Here is a 16246-nt window from a genome sequence, read left to right on the forward strand (position 1 = left end):
TACTTCCAAAGCCTTTCTTTAAAGTTAATATTCCTTGTGTCTGACCAGTTACAACTGCTGCCTTATATGTCCTTTCTCAAGATCATGCTTAAGCAGATCATGCTTAAGACACTGGAGTCTTGCAGTGACTTCTCCAGTATATTGATAGTAATGTATCAAACTGTCTCAATTGAACATACTGCTCTTGATCACAGGAAACCTGCCACAGTAACAGTTCATATTTATTGGTAGTAACTTTGCAGGCAAAGAGCAAGATAAAAGATTACTTTTTTTTTTTTTTTTTTTTAAGATTTTATTTATTTATTCATGAGAGACACAGAGAGAGGCAGAGACACAGGCAGAGGAAGAAGCAGGCTCCATGCAGGGAAGGGAGCCTGACTTGGGACTTGATCCTGGGTCTCCAAGATCATGCCCTGGACTGAAGGCGGTGCTAAACCACTGAGCTACGGGGGCTGCCCAAGATTAAAGATTACTAACTATTAATCTGAAATCCAGTTTTTAACACATGCACATAGGTTGTTTTGGAGTAAGTTTGTGTGCACCTTACCTTAGAAGGGCTGCCATTGAACTTATATAGCAGAGCACTCCTTGGTGTAAGGCCTGACCCATTCTTATGTGGGGAAACATAAATGGAGTGTTGCTGGGAAATGCGGCGTGGTGAGCCTGGTTGTTGCTTAATATGTGGAAAAGGAGAGAGAGGTGGAGCTTCCATCTGAAATAATCAAAAGTAAATTTTTGTAAGTTTAAGTTTCTTTTTGTGAATCCCACCATATTTTTATTCTTTTTTTTATTTTTTATAAGTAGGCTTCATTCCCAACATGGGGCTTGAACTCACAAACCCAAAATCAAGACTTGCATCCTCTACCAAATGAGCCAGCCAAGCACTCTCATAGTTTTATTCTTATTGACATTTCTTAGTTAGGTGTCAGCTATACTATAAGAGTTTATGGCTGAAAAAAGTAAAGACATGGTCAATTACTTCTTTGTTTTTCAACAATTACTAACAAATAAACTAACGTTTATTTCCACGTATCTTTTAGGAACTCCTTTTTTTTTTTTTAATTTTTATTTATTTATGATAGTCACAAGAGAAAGAGAGAGAGAGGCAGAGACACAGGGAGAGGGAGAAGCAGGCTCCATGCACCGGGAGCCCGACGTGGGATTCGATCCCGGGTCTCCAGGATCGCGCCCTGGGCCAAAGGCAGGCGCTAAACCGCTGCGCCACCCAGGGATCCCTCTTTTAGGAACTCCTGAAGAATTCTGAGACACCCAGAAGTGGTAAGTCAGCAGCATAGGAACCTCTTGTCCATGCAAAGAAAGTAGAAGCAAAGTAATCAATGTCCTAACACAATAACAATCTCCCTCTGTCTCTACACACACATACACACACATACACACAGACATACACACCCTATAACCAAAGCAGTAGCAGAGGGGGAAAAAAAAAGAGACAGCAATCTATGAACCAGCAGGATAAGTCCAACATGGAACAAATCTGTTACTGAAACGGTTAAGATTTTATTTTATTTTATTTTTTAAAATTTTATTTGTTTATTCATGAGAGACACAGAGAGAGAGAGAGAGGCAGAGACACAGGCCGAGGGAGAAGCAGGCTCCATGCAGGGAGCCCGATGCGGGACTTGATCCTGGGACTCCAGGATCACGCCCCGGGCTGAAGGCCGGTGCTAAACCACTGGGCCACCAGGGCTGCCCTGGTTAAGATTTTATATTGAAATGTGAATGACTTAGAAATAGAATTAGGGGAGCAGGTACTACACTTTTTTTTTTTTTTTAAGATTTTATTCATTCATTCATGAGACACACACAGAGAGGCAAAGACATAGGCAGAGGGAGAAGCAGGCTCCTTGAGCCTGATGTGGGACTCGATCCCAAGACCCTGGGATCATAGCCTGAGCAAAGGCAGACACTCAATCACTGAGCCACCCAGGTGACCCTGGAGATGGCTCCTTAATTAATAATTTCGTTCATCATCTTCACTTGAAGCTAATAAACTAATTTTTTTAAAGTAGGCCCCATGCGCAGTGTTGAGTCCAACATGGGACTTGGACTCACAACCCTGAGATCAAGATCTGAGTTGAAATTAGGAGTCAGACACTTAAATGAGCCACCCAGGCACCCCTAATAAAACTAGTTTCAATTGACTAGTGACAGACATACTCATGATAGGGGGAGGTGAAACTGATGGAACTGAATGAACAGTCATAGCCTCTGAGAATAGTCACAGGCCACATTCCTTAAAAGGGACAAAGACAGAAATGTAAAGAGAGATACAAATACACATATATGGCTACTGGCTAGATGCAGTTTCGACTACGTCCCTCTACAACTAATGTCCACTCTCTTGGGAAACAACCTCAGCTTATATGCTGGTAATAGTTTTTTATTTTTTATTTTTATTTTTAAATTTTTATTTATGATAGTCACAGAGAGAGAGAGAGAGAGGCAGAGACACAGGCAGAGGGAGAAAGTTTTTTTGTTTTTTAAAGATTTATTTATTCATGAGAGACACAGAGAGAGGCAGAGACACAGGCAGAGGGAGAAGCAGGCTCCACGCAGGGAGCCCAATGTGGGACTCGATCCTGGGACCCTAGGATTACTCCCTGAGCCCAAGGCAGATGCTCAACTGCTGAGATACCCAGGCGTCCCAACATTGGTAATACTTTTACAGGCATTCTTGTACTTCCAAATCTGCACAAAAATATCTTAGTGTTGCCTCTATTAATGATTCAGGCCTATTTATGTCCTTTTCTCTTTATCTTGAGCAAAATAGTTATCTCGTATATAAATATAACAACAGAAATCAAAAACAAGAGAAAAAAATTACCAGAATTGTTTTCATTTTTCCATATTCTCATCTAGTACTTGCCTGTATGTTAACGTAATTCCCAGCAACATAATCATAGTATGGATAAAATTTCCATGATTTCCTCTGGTCTGTATTGTATCACTGTCTTAATCACTCTTTGATTAATTACTAGCATTTTTTTCCCTCCTATATATCAGTGGAAATGCTTATCTAGTAAACTCACAGTAATCCAACTATGACTACAAATATTCATATAGTAGTAAAATATAGAACGTACCACATGGTCCTGATTTGACAAATCGTATTTCAGTGCAAATGACTTCACTCTTGCTACATATATTGTATTGTAAAATTTGATAAGATCACCTCTTTCCTCTTTCACTGGTCCACTGGAACAGTCAGGTGTTTTTGTAGCATCTTCCAAGTCTGTTAAAAGAATTCAGTGTTAGAACAGATGCACTTTATTTATTTATTTTTTTTGTTGGAGTTCAATTTGCCAACATATAGCATAACACCCAGTGCTCATCCCATCAAGTGCTCCCCTCAGTGCCTGTCACCCAGTCACCCCCACCCCCCGCCCACCTCCCTTTCCACCATCCCTTGTTCGTTTCCCAGAGTTAGGAGTCTCTCATGTTCTGTCTCCCTCTCTGATATTTCCCACTCATTTTTTTCTCCTTTCCCCTTTATTTCCTTTCACTATTTTTTATATTCCCCAAATGAATGAGATCATATAATGTTTGTCCTTCTCCGATTGATTTATTTCACTCAGCATAATACCCTCCAGTTCAAACAGATGCACTTTAATATGTATATAGATCTGAATTACAACTCTCTCTACAACAAAAAAGTAAACACAAATCTCTATGTAAAGCAATTCATGTTTTTATTTTTTTAAATATTTTATTTATTTATTCATGAAAGACACACACACACACACACACACACACACAGAGAGAGAGAGAGGCGCAGAGAGACAGGCAGAGGGAGAAGCAGGCTCCATGTAGGGAGCCCGATGTGGGACTCGATCCCGGGTCTCCAGGATCACGCCCTGGGCTGAAGGCGGTGCTATACTGCTATCCACCCGGGCTGCCCAATTAATGTTTTTAGAAAGGGTTCAGAAATCTATCTAAATTATGTATAAATTAAATTGGAATCTTGAGAAATGCAAGTATGTAAACTTAGGCTACTACTCTTTTTCTATAAATATTACTTCAGCAAGAATGTTTTTACAACCATACCTTTTGAGCTCATGGTCACTGGTTGCCAGAGGGCACCAGCCCTGGGTGAGGGTTTAGCTAAATTGAGCTCCAACGTATGGGTGGCAGTGGCAAATCATGAGCTCTGGGTAACAAAAGGCCTGCAGATAGTCATAATGGCTCTTTGAGAAAGGTGGAAAGACTAAAAGGTAAAGCATATCCTTATAGATGAAGAAAGAAGCAAGATGAATTGCCTGTATTTATTTTTCTGTAATACATGGCAGGTAAGAAGTGTTCTAAGAGCCTTATTTTCCCCAAGCACAACAGGAACCTTGGTGCTCAGTTTATAGTTAGTTTCCTAGGTTATAAAATGATAGCTTATCTTGAGGTGCTTTACTATTTTTTTTTTTTAATCTTTATTTATTTATGATCGTCACAGAGAGAGAGAGAGAGGCAGAGACACAGGCAGAGGGAGAAGCAGGCTCCATGCACCGGGAGCCTGATGTGGGATTCGATCCCGGGTCTCCAGGATCGCGCCCCGGGCCAAAGGCAGGCGCCAAACCGCTGCGCCACCCAGGGATCCCGGTGCTTTACTATTTATTGTGTAACTCTGGGACAGCTTATGATACCATGCAGAAATTTACCCTACTCTTTCTTTGCAAGAGTATTACAAACCATTACAAGACAATTACAAATCATTCTACTTGAACATGTAAGAATCATCTGCTTATGGGAGCTAAGAAAACCACTGAAAATTGAAGATAATTCAGCAAAGGGACACCTGGGTGGCTCAGTCAGTTGAGTGTCCGCCTTTGGCTCAGGTCATGATCTCAGAGTCCTGGGATCAGCAGCTTAGGGCTCCTTGCTAAGCCGGGAGTCTGCCTCCCCTATATCCTCTCCCTCCCTACTTGTGCTCTGTCTCAAATAAATAAAGACTAAAAAAATAAAAATAATTGAGTATATGAAGAAAAGTTTTTTTTCTTTTTTTTAAGACTTTATTTATTAATGAGAGACAGAGAGAGAGAGAGAGAGAGAGAGGGAGGCGCGCAGAGACATAGGCAGAGGGAGAAGCAGGCTTCATGCAGGGAGCCCAGCCTGATGCTGGACTTGATCCTGGGACTCCGGGATCAGGCCCTGAACCAAAAGCAGATGCTGAACTCCTGAGCCACCCAGGATTCCCTGAAGAAAAGTTTTCATTCTCATTTTAGTATATGTGCTGCCGAAGCGAGTAAATTTTTATTCTCAATACACTAGACTGCAAACACTGCAGACATAGATAAAAGCACTACAAAGTACTTTTAAAAAAGCCAAAGAGCCAAAGGCATCTTAGGAAAACTAGAAAACTCAAGCATGGTCCAAGGGCCAAGCAGCCCCATGGAATCAGAAATCGCAGTCACAATTTGGATACCTTTTTCACTCTTGTATTTTTTTAAATTAATTTTTAAAAAGATTTATTTGAGAGACAGAGGACACATGCACGAGCCGCAGGAGAGGGAGACAATCTCAAGCAAACCCTCTGCTGAGGAACCCAACATGGGGCTTGATCCTGTAACCTAAGATCACAACCTAAGCTGAAATCAGAAATTAGATGCTTAACTGACCAAGCCACCTGGGCACCCCTTGACTTTTTTTTTTAAGTTTATTTATTTTTAGCAATCTCTATGCCCAGTGTGGGGCTGGAACTCACAACTCTGAGACCAAGACTCACATGCTCTTCTACTGAACCAGTCAGGCAGCCCTTTTGCTATTTTTTAAAATTCAAATTTTATTATTATTATTTTTAAAGTAAGCTCTATGTCCAACATAGGGCTTGAACTCATGACCCCAAGATTAAGAATCACATGCTCTACCAACTAAGCCAGCTAGGTGCCCCTCTTGCTATTTTGAAGGATCTCAATAGCTAGGAAAGGGCTATATGGTCAAATAAGTTCAGGAAATGTTGCATATTATATCCTCCTCTTGGAAATTCAGAATCCATGTTAGAATATTAAAGGCTCTGAGAAGTCTTGCAGCTGGAAAAACCATTTATTTTTAAAGATTTTAAATTTATTTCTTCATTAGAGACACACAGAGAGAGGCAGAGAGACATAGGCAGAGACAGAAGCAGGTCCCCTGTAAGGAACCCAATGTGGGACTCGATCTGGACCCTGGGATTATGCCCTGAGCCAAAGTCAGATGCTCAAACGCCACTCAGGCATCTCTAAAATCATTTTTTTTAAAGATTTTATTTATTTATGAGAGACACAGAGAGAGATGCAAGCTCCCTGAAGGGAGTCTGATACAGGACTCGATCCCAGGACCCTAGGATCACGCCCTGAGCCAAAGGCAGATGCTCAATGGCTGAGCCACCCGGGTACCCTTAAATTAAAGTCTTAATTAGGAGATGGAACTTATGAAAGACTGCAAGAGAGATGGGGATCAAAGTTTTGCTTGCCTGCCGCTATAACTGTTAAAAATATGTTTTCTCCAGAGGGTAGAAGGGATCTCTATCTGATATAATTTGAGGTACATGTTTGATAAGTATTTTTAAAAATTTTTAAAAGTTTTAAAATTTATTTAAGTAATCTCCATACTCATCATGGGGCTTGAACTCATGACTGTGAGATCAAGAGTTGCATGTTCTTCTGAGCCAGCTAGGTGACCCTGATAAATAAATAAATAAATAAATAAATAAATAAATAAATAAATAAATAAATAAATTTTAAAAGATTTTTAAAATTTATTTTGCGTGTGAGAGAGAGCCAGTGAGCTCCCCTGTGAGCTGAGGGAGGAGCAGAGAGAAAAAGAATCTCATGTAGACTCTACACCAAGCGTGGAGCTTGGCACAGGGCTCGATCTCACAACCTGAGATCACAACCTGAGCTGAAACCAAGAGTCAGAGGCTCAACCAACTGAGTCACCTGGGTGCCCTGACCCTGATAAATATTTTTTAAATGAATCAGTGAACTATTATGGTCTTATAATTTTCCCTACTGCTCTCATGAATAAGAAGAATGTCTTTTGGATTACCATATAATCACTGTCAATTAAATGTAATTAAAAAGCAATTAAAATGTGATTTTATAACCATATTTACATAAATTATCAGTGAATGAGACAAATCTTTAGGAGAATAGAGTAATTATCTGCAGAGCTCTGGAGAGACATGCTAAATTGTTCAGCCTGGATCTTTGGCTTCAGAATTTTCTAAAGATGTAAAGTGAAAGTAGAATGGAAGAAGGTAATTATCCCAGAGTTGCAGGTGGCCACCAATTACAACCATCATGCATGTGGTTTTATATCCCAGGATAACACATTTCATCTAAGGAAAACGACACTAAGAAAACAGTAGATATTCATTTCTCAGGGAACTGGTTTCAGAGCTTGGGCATACATATCCAAATTATTTGGGAAGCACACAGTGATGAAACCCTCATCCATCACCCCTAAAGGAGCTGCTCAATTGACTGATGATGGTTTCTTTGCACATACTGTTATGAGTCTTCAGATTGAGAAGAGGCATATATTGTGATTCTTAACACTTAAAAATGGAGAAAGAAGTAAAATTATTTTAAGATAAAAATAAGAAAGAAGATCAGAATTTATTTATAAATCAAAGGGTGATATGATGGGCTTGACCAGCACAGCAGCACTTCCCTGGAATAAGCATTTAATATTTGTTTTATATTTCTCCTACCATATCCCCATTCATCCTTTTTTATTGCCAGGAATAACAGTGGGCAATAAATATTTATGACTGGCTTTCTGACTGAGAGAGCATTGCTGTTTAGCTCCAGTTATGCAAAAGCTACTGATCATGAGCCAATTTAAAACTTTAGTTGTTTTATCCACGTCAGTGATATTTTGGCAGTTTGCTGGGATTTCTAAAAGGTATCAATATACTCCCAAAAACAAGTAAAAACATGCTCTATTTATATCTTTATTGTCTGGTGATTGTTAAATGGGTATATAATGTGAAATAAAATCACCTGATTATCAATTTGCATTTACCAATGTTATATATTTCATAGGAAAACAGAATTTTGGGGATCCCTGGGTGGCTTGGCAGTTTGGCGCCTGCCTTTGGCCCAGGGCCTGATCCTGGAGTCCTGGGATCGAGCCCCACGTCGGGCTCCCGGCATGGAGCCTGCTTCTCCCTCCTCCTGTGTCTCTGCTTCTCTCTCTCTATGTCTATCATAAAATAAATAAATAAATATTAAAAAAAAAAAGAAAACAGAATTTTTGTCTCATGAGAGAATCTACTTTTCAGGTTTTTTTTTTTTTTTTTTTAATGTATGACCTAGTCTTCAACATTTCAAGTATTTTATTTTTCAATTTTATTTTTTAAGATTTTATTTGTTTGACAGAGACAGCACATGTAGGGAAAGTAGCAGGCAGAGGCAGAAGCAGTCTCCCTTCTGAGCAGAGAGCCTGATGTGGGGGCTCAATCCCAGGACCCTGGGATCATGAACTGAGCTGAATGCACAGGCCTGACTGAGCCACCCAGGCACCCCTGAAAGTTTTATTTAACTAATCTCTACACCCAACATGGAGCTCAAACTTACAACCTTAAGAGTCACACATTCCTCCAACTGAGCCAGCGAGGCACCCCTAAAGTATTTATTTATTTTTGAGAGAGGTAGAGAGAGAGAGAGAGAGAGAAAGGTGGGGAGGGGCAGAGGGAGAGAAAATCTTTAGCAGGTTCCATACTCAGTGTGGAGCCTGAGGTAGGGCTCAATCTCAGAATCCCGAGATCATGACGTGAGCTGAAATCAAGAGTTGGATGTTTAACTGCTTAACTGACTGGGCCACTTTGGTGCCCCCTACAAAGTACTTTTTTTTTTTTTTTAACAAAGTACTTTTATTTTTTTTTAAAAGATTATTTATTTATTCATAGAGACAGAGAGAGAGAGAGAGAGAGACACTGGCAGAGGGAGAAGCAGGCTCCATGCAGAGAGCCTGACGTGGGACTTGATCCAGGGTCTCCAAGATCATGCCCTGGGCTGCAGGCGGCGCTAAACCGCTGCGCCACTGGGGCTGCCCTACAAAGTACTTTTAAAAAAAGAATATGGGGCAGCCCCGGTGGCTCAGCGGTTTAGCGCCACCTTCAGCCCAGGGCGTGATCCTGAGGACCGGGTGTCGAGTCCCATGTCGGGCTCCTGCATGGAGCCTGCTTCTGTCTCTGCCTCTCTCTCTGTGTCTCATGAGTAAATACATAAATTCTTAAAAAAAAAAAAAAAAAGGCCTTAGAGAAATTAGCTTCTGAAGAAAAAAAAAAAGAAAAAAGACATTTAAAATGAAATACTAATAAGATACAATAAATTTTATATTGCTTAAAAAATAATAAATAATAGCTGTTACTAAGGCCTTACTTTAAACAGATCTGTGTTAAACAGCACACACATATCATTCTTTGTAATCCTTAAAACAAGGCACTGAGGAAGAAGTATTGTAGTTTTCAACATGCTGATATAATACACTGGTGTATTACATTTGTGTTACTTAGATTAACCTATAATCTGGGTCTCTTAAATTTTCTTTCTCTCTTGGTTTAAGATTTTATTTATCAGAGAGAGCGAGCGCAAACTATGTAGGGGAGGGGCAAAAAGGGAGGGGGAGGATAAGCAGACTCCACACTAATCAAGGAGCCCCATGTGGGCTCAACCCCACAACTCCAAGACCCTGACATCATGACCTGAGCCTAAATCAAGAATTGGCCACTCAATCAACTGAACCACGTAGGAGCCCCTGACATTTTCTAATCAATAATACCAGTCTGCGTAGTCCATTAACATAATAATGAAGAATGCATAGTCCATGAGTAAATCACTGTTTTAATCAGGAAGCTCATTCCCAATAGATGGCTACTATAAGGGTTTCTGTTAGGCATATCTCAATCAAAGGCCAATGCTCTGCTAATTAACATAGTCAATATCAGAAATGAGTTTTTATTGATGAAAATCATTTATTATAAATGCCTAATGCTTAAAATAGGCACATGTTGGGGAAATTAGGAGTATTTACCTATTTATTTAAAAGTTCTGGGAAGCCTTTTATGTGTTTTACTAACATATGTAACTTAAATGTGGAATAGCTTCTAAAACACAACAGGTGAACACGTTAATGGTTTCAATTTATACCATCTCTGGGGAGGGAAGCACCTGACCCATATTTATCTCAAACTTGTTTTTTCCCTAATGCATTCACATATGCATTACCCATCCCACCTACATCATTGCCTCCATGTTGTCTGACACCCACTGTGTTATGTACAATGTAATCAAAGTTATGCTATATATAGATTATTAAATTGGGCAACTTACCACAATCTGTCATTTCAAAATCACCATTTATGTTTTTATTGTATGCCACAACTTCTCTTGGAATACTTTTCAATAGTACACTTCTATAGACCTATAGGTCAGAGTAGAAAAAAAGGACTGCTATGTCAGAGAGGCACAAGTTAAGCAAAACCAAAATAAGAACAAAATAGGTTACCAGTGAAAGGGTATTTGTCTGTATGGGTGATAATCAAGGGCAAGGGGTTGTTAGCCTGGCAAATGCAGATTACGGCAAACATCTTAGTAGATGGCATATGGAAGCAGAGCCTATCACCTAAACCATACCATTGTAGGAGTTTACAAAACAGAAGACTTGAGGTAGCAGATAGCAACTAAACAGTAATGAGCAGGTTTTGTCAAATAAAAGCAACTTCAAATATCTGAGCTTATTATTCTTCCTTTTTTAATTCCTTACATGAGAATTATTTGATCTCATGAAGGCTTGTTTTCCTGCTCCCATCTCACTTCCACCTCCTTTCAGGTGGCACAGGAAAATCTGTTTCCCTTCTTTGCCCTAAATTCTTTCCTACCTCCAATATAGCTGAAAAGCATGACTGATTCCCTGTCATCCTATGAGTATTGGTGTTGAGAGGATTTTTAGGAAGCTCTGGGTTGGTCCATTTTAGACCACACTAACTTCACCTTAATGATCTTTGGGGATAATCTGGACCTCTCTAGGCTCTGTTCCTGAGGGATTTTTCTGAAGGGTCCAGAAACTCTTAGCCTGTCATAGGATATAACAAATGCCTGTACTTGGCTCTTCTAATGTCTGTATTACTATCACTGTGTTTTGAAGCTTAGATAAGGAAGTAAAATTATATGTAGGGCTCTCTTAGAAGGGGGTGTGACTACCAGTACTTGAACATGGGATATCTGAGCAGTTATCTGTTCCTGAGATGGCAGATCACAAAGGTCAAAAAGGAGGCTATTATGCTCCCTAGAGCACAGCAACCAGGCTCTTTAGTGGTCAAAGCTTTAAGGTAGCTTAATCTTGTGTTCTTCAGCTACAGTAATAGTAATATTATGGAGGCAACAGTCATTAAATACTTACTATGTGCCAGGCCATCACTAGGTTAATATTTTATATTTCCATAGCTGAAAAGTTGTATAGGATTGTAGGATTCTCACCATCACTACTATAAAACAACATTATCAAAAATGCTTGATATCTATTTAAAGATGCAAACATTAAGATTCTTAATAGAAAATAGATGGCAGGGCAGCCCGGGTGGCTCAGCGTCTAGTGCCTGCCTTTACCCCAGGGCGTGATCCTGGAGACCCAGGATCGAGCCCCGTTTCGGGTTTCCTGCGTGGGTGGGGCCTGCTTGTCCCTCTGCCTGTGTCTCTACCTCTCTCTCTCTCTCTCTCTCTGTGTCTCTCATGAGCAAATAAATAAAATATTAAAAAAAAAAAAGAAAATAGATGGCAAAAGAAGCTTGACTTAAGTTAATAAATCCTCAAATTTCACTGGATTCAAATATCATTAGAGAATCAAGTCTCATACAGTTAAAGAATATTATTATCATACATATTTTTCATTTGATTTTTTTATAAAGTAGGCTCCATGCCCTATGGTGGGGTTTGAACTCATGACCCTGTGACTCACGTGCTCTACTGATTGAACTAGCCCATATTTTTTGTGACAGATGTCCCCATTCAACAAATGAACAAATGAAATAGGAGAATATGTTAACAAGTATATGCAAATATATGGATGAGTGAGAAGCAGCCAACTTCCTGGCTTTTCTGAAACTGTCTTTAAAGTTTAATAGTATGCATTAAACCAAAAACTCTAGGGAGATCCCTGGGTGGCTCAGCGGTTTAGCACCTGCCTTTGGCCCAGGGTGTGATCCTGGAGTCCTGGGATTGAGTCCCACATCGGGCTCCCTGCGTGGAGCCTGCTCCTCCCTCTGCCTGTGTCTCTACCTCTCTCTCTCTCTGTGTGTCTCACATGAGTAAATGAATAAAATCTTAAAAACAAACAAACAAAAACCCTCTAAAGTAGAGTAAAACTGTAAAAGAAATTTACCTTCTATATGACTTGTCAACAGAGAAACAGTACAAACCTATTTTTGGACAGGAGGAAAAATAATGCAACTCACATGACTATTAGCCTGGGGCTGATTCCTGTAACTTTTCATTATTTCTTGAAAAGTTCTTTCTTCTTTTGTTACCTAAGGAAAATAAAAACTGTATTTATCAATTACTCTTAAAAGAAAAAGGCTCTGAACAAAACTTCAATTATAAGTTGTCATTGAGAGCAGTCTTGCAGAAAGCCATTAACCCCAGGCCAGTCCATGACTAAAAACCATTACCATTTATGATATTTACTACCTTTAAAGTTCAGGCTTTGTGGCCTCTGGGAACTCAGCTAATAGTTTCATTAATCAAAAGCACTGATATTGCTATGGTATAACTCTACTGAAAATGTATTTTTTTATAAAAAGAATGATACAAGAAAACTCAGATCTGTGCATCCCCTGCAGTCTCTGATTTTATTAGCTTTTGAAGTACTTATTTAAAAGTAAATTAACCACATACTAAAGGACAGAAAATTTCTTGTGATTCACAAGAAAATTGAGCAGTTACTATACAATGAAACTTTTATTTATTTTATTTATTTTTAAAGATTTTATTTATTTATTCATGAGAGAGAGAGAGACAGAGAGAGAGAGAGAAACAGACAGAGACACAGGCAGAAGGAGAAGCAGGCTCTATTCAGGGAGCCCGACATGGGACTCAATCCCCAGTCTCCAGGATCACGCCCTGGACTGAAGGCAGCACTAAACCGCTGAGCCACCGGGCTGCCCACGATGAAGCTTTTAATATTTTAGGACAGATTATAGGGTTTCTTTCTTTCTTTCTTTCTTTCTTTCTTTCTTTCTTTCTTTCTTTCTTTCTTTCTTTCTTTCTTTCTTTCTTCTTTCTTTCTTTCCTTTCTTTCTTTCTTTCTTTCTTTCTTTCTTTCTTTCTTTCTTTCTTTCTTTCCTTTCTTTCTTTCTTTCTTTCTTTCTTTCTTTCTTTCTTTCTTTCTTTCTTTCTTTCTTTCTTTCTTTCTTTTTTTTTGATTATAGGGTTTCTAATGCTTAGCCAGAAAATTTACAGTGGTGGCCAAAAGGAAGAAAATGGATTTTCATCTATAAAGGTATCTTTTCTGGCTTATTTATTATAAAGTTTACTTAATTTACTCCTTCCGTCTACTTCAATCAAAGTCCATTACCACTAAACCTTTTCTCTATAATGATGAGCTAGAAATGGCAAAGCCTGAACTCTGATAGTTCTCTGGAAAACACAAATGATTAGTTAATAACATTTATTAGTATTTATTTTGTACAGAGATTTAAAAAAAGCCCTGTGAGAGGATAATCAAAAATAAGTCTAAAAACATGTTCTCTGTCTCAAAAAGCTTAAAATTTAGATAACTATGTACACTTACTAGGACTGCCAGTGTGGTCATATGGTTCAGACCAAAGTTATAGGTGATTGTCTCAGATATATCAGAATTTTAAAAAACAAGTAAGATATTATTTTATGATAAAAACATACAATGTTGTAGCAACTACAAAATAAAATGCTCTTGTAAGGTGGTGCAACAAATCACTAGAGAGCAATGTTATACAAGCTATTTTATGAATTATGAATTCATTAAATTATGAAATAGGAAATCCTAGGTTGCCATTTATTAATTGTATAACTTTGACAAGTTACTTGCAGCTCTGGGCCTTAGTTATCAGCCTACAACATAATGATCATTTTACTGTGAAGTATCAGATGAGAGGTGTCACAGGGATGGGGGTGGCAATGGTGCCGTTCACATTAATAATATGGAGAGCCATATACTACAAATGGTCTCTAAGATCTATTCCAATTTCTTTACAACCAATGTAGTCTTATGATATGGGAAAGCTAAAGAAATGGAGTCTAGAGAATAGATACAGTAGCTGGAATTTAACTTAATTAACAGTGGTGGGCAGTGCTGGCAAACAGCATTTTTTTTTAAAGGTTTTGTTTATTAAAAAAAAAAGATTTTGTTTATTTATTCATGAGACACACACACACACACACACACACACACACACACACACACACAGAAGCAGAGACACAGGCAGAGGGAGAAGCAGGCTCCATGCAGGAAGTCTGACATGGGACTCCATCCTGGGTCTCCAGGATCAGGCCCTGGGCTGAAGGTGGCGCTAAACCACTAAGCCACCTGAGCTGCCCAGCAAATAGCATTTAAGGCAAACTAGTAAGTGCAACAGATTTTTCTCTTCACTTCGTGCTTCAAATAAAAGCAACTTCAAATATCTGAGCTTTTTCTTCCTGTGAAGAATAAAAGAATGGGAAACTAGGACCAAGAGCTTCCCCTAGTTTATATATTACCTTTGCCATGATGTAAAAGGCACAAAGGAGCAGCTGATCCAAATGTCTGTCTTTCATAAGATCAGGGCAGTGAACTAAAGTAAATTCAAAACATGTCCATATCTTCCTTCGTAACTCATTTGAAACATCCAGTTTTAAACATAAATCACGTAAGCGGACACTTGCCAAATGATAGACCTAAGATGGAAGGTAGTACATTAAGACAAAAACAAAACAAAAAACAACAACAAAAAAAACAAGTAATTTCTCTAATTTACCTCTTACCATGAACATGGGATTTGGGCCAAGACTGACAAACACCTAGGCTGTTGATAAATATTATGTAAAATTACATAAAATTTCTGTCCTACAGCAGGAGACCACAGATTGAAGCAAAATTCTCTTTAGAAAACCATCTTAAAGAGGTACCTAGGTGGCTAAGTTGGTTGAGCATCTGCCTTGGGCTCAGGTCATGATCTAGATTCCAAGGATTCAGCCCCGTGTTGGGCTCCCTGTTTAGTGGTGAATCTGCTCCTCCCTCTACTCCTCCCCCCTGCCCGTGATCTCTGTCATATGCTCTAATAAACAAATAAGTAAATAAATATCTTAAAAAATTATTTTGAAAAAGATGTCCTCTGTGCTGTCACCTATGTAAATAAAGAAACACTAACTGCAGGATTTACTTGCATCATAACCATTATGAATACATAATTTTTCAAGTGTTCAGAAATTCCCACCATTTTTTTTGTTCAGATAAAACTGCCACAAAGTCTAAAATGTCAGATAGTAGGGGTGCCTGGCTGACTGAGTTGGTGGAGCATACAATTCTTGATCTCGGGGTTGTGGGTTCAAGCTCCAGGTTGCATGTAGAGATTACTTAAAAATAAAATCTCAAAAAGAAAAGTCATATAATAAAGAGCTAAAATGTTTGACTTCAAGAATAAGTCAGAAAGCTAAACAATTTAAAAGGCTTCCCCTGGGATCCCTGGTTGGCGCAGCGGTTTGGCGCCTGCCTTTGGCCCAGGGCACGATCCTGGAAACCCGGGACCGAATCCCATGTTGGGCTCCCGGTGCATGGAGCCTGCTTCTCCCTCTGCCTATGTCTCTGCCTCTCTCTCTCTCTCTCTATCATAAATAAAAATAAATAAATAAATAAAAATAAAAAAAATAAATAAAAGGCTTCCCCTATGTTCTACATTGTTTCCACAAGCACATAAATGGAATATTAAATTCAGTTCAATGCCTTGAAGCCTTTCATTTTTGTAATTTTTTTATTTTTAAAATTATTTACTATTATTTTAAAAATATTTAATTTATTTATTTATTCATGAGAGACACACACAGAGAGAGAGGCAGAGACATAGGCAGAGGGAGAGGCAGGCTCCATGCAGAAAACCTGATGTGGGACTCGATCCTGGGACTATAGGATCACGCCCTGAACCAAAGGCAGATGCTCAACTGCTGAGCCACCCAGGTGTCCCTCATTTTTATAATCTTTGTATGAACTGATAGTAATGCAAATGACCAGAAGGTCCATACAAGAG

At 39.0% G+C, this 16246-nt stretch overlaps 1 protein-coding gene across 7 annotated transcripts in view; it reads right to left on the bottom strand.

Moving 5' to 3' along the window:
* The window catches only part of RBL1 (RB transcriptional corepressor like 1), a 58830-nt gene that overhangs the window by 2985 nt on the left and 39599 nt on the right, over positions 1 to 16246 (bottom strand). For 4 of the 7 annotated variants that reach the window (XM_038572242.1, XM_038572245.1, XM_038572244.1 and 1 more), the window contains 5 exons: positions 14724 to 14900; positions 12446 to 12517; positions 10326 to 10416; positions 3105 to 3253; positions 548 to 712 (listed from right to left, as the gene is read on the bottom strand). In XM_038572242.1, the coding sequence (XP_038428170.1) occupies positions 548 to 712; positions 3105 to 3253; positions 10326 to 10416; positions 12446 to 12517; positions 14724 to 14900 (654 nt within the window). Of the gene's footprint in view, positions 1 to 547; positions 713 to 3104; positions 3254 to 10325; positions 10417 to 12445; positions 12518 to 13404; positions 13626 to 14723; positions 14901 to 16246 lie in introns of those variants that run through there. The other 3 variants (XM_038572243.1, XR_005377815.1, XM_038572246.1) reach the window with 3 other exon arrangements.

This window comes from Canis lupus, chromosome 24, assembly GCF_011100685.1.
Source record: "Canis lupus familiaris isolate Mischka breed German Shepherd chromosome 24, alternate assembly UU_Cfam_GSD_1.0, whole genome shotgun sequence".
In the NCBI taxonomy this organism is placed as follows: Eukaryota; Metazoa; Chordata; class Mammalia; order Carnivora; family Canidae; genus Canis; species Canis lupus.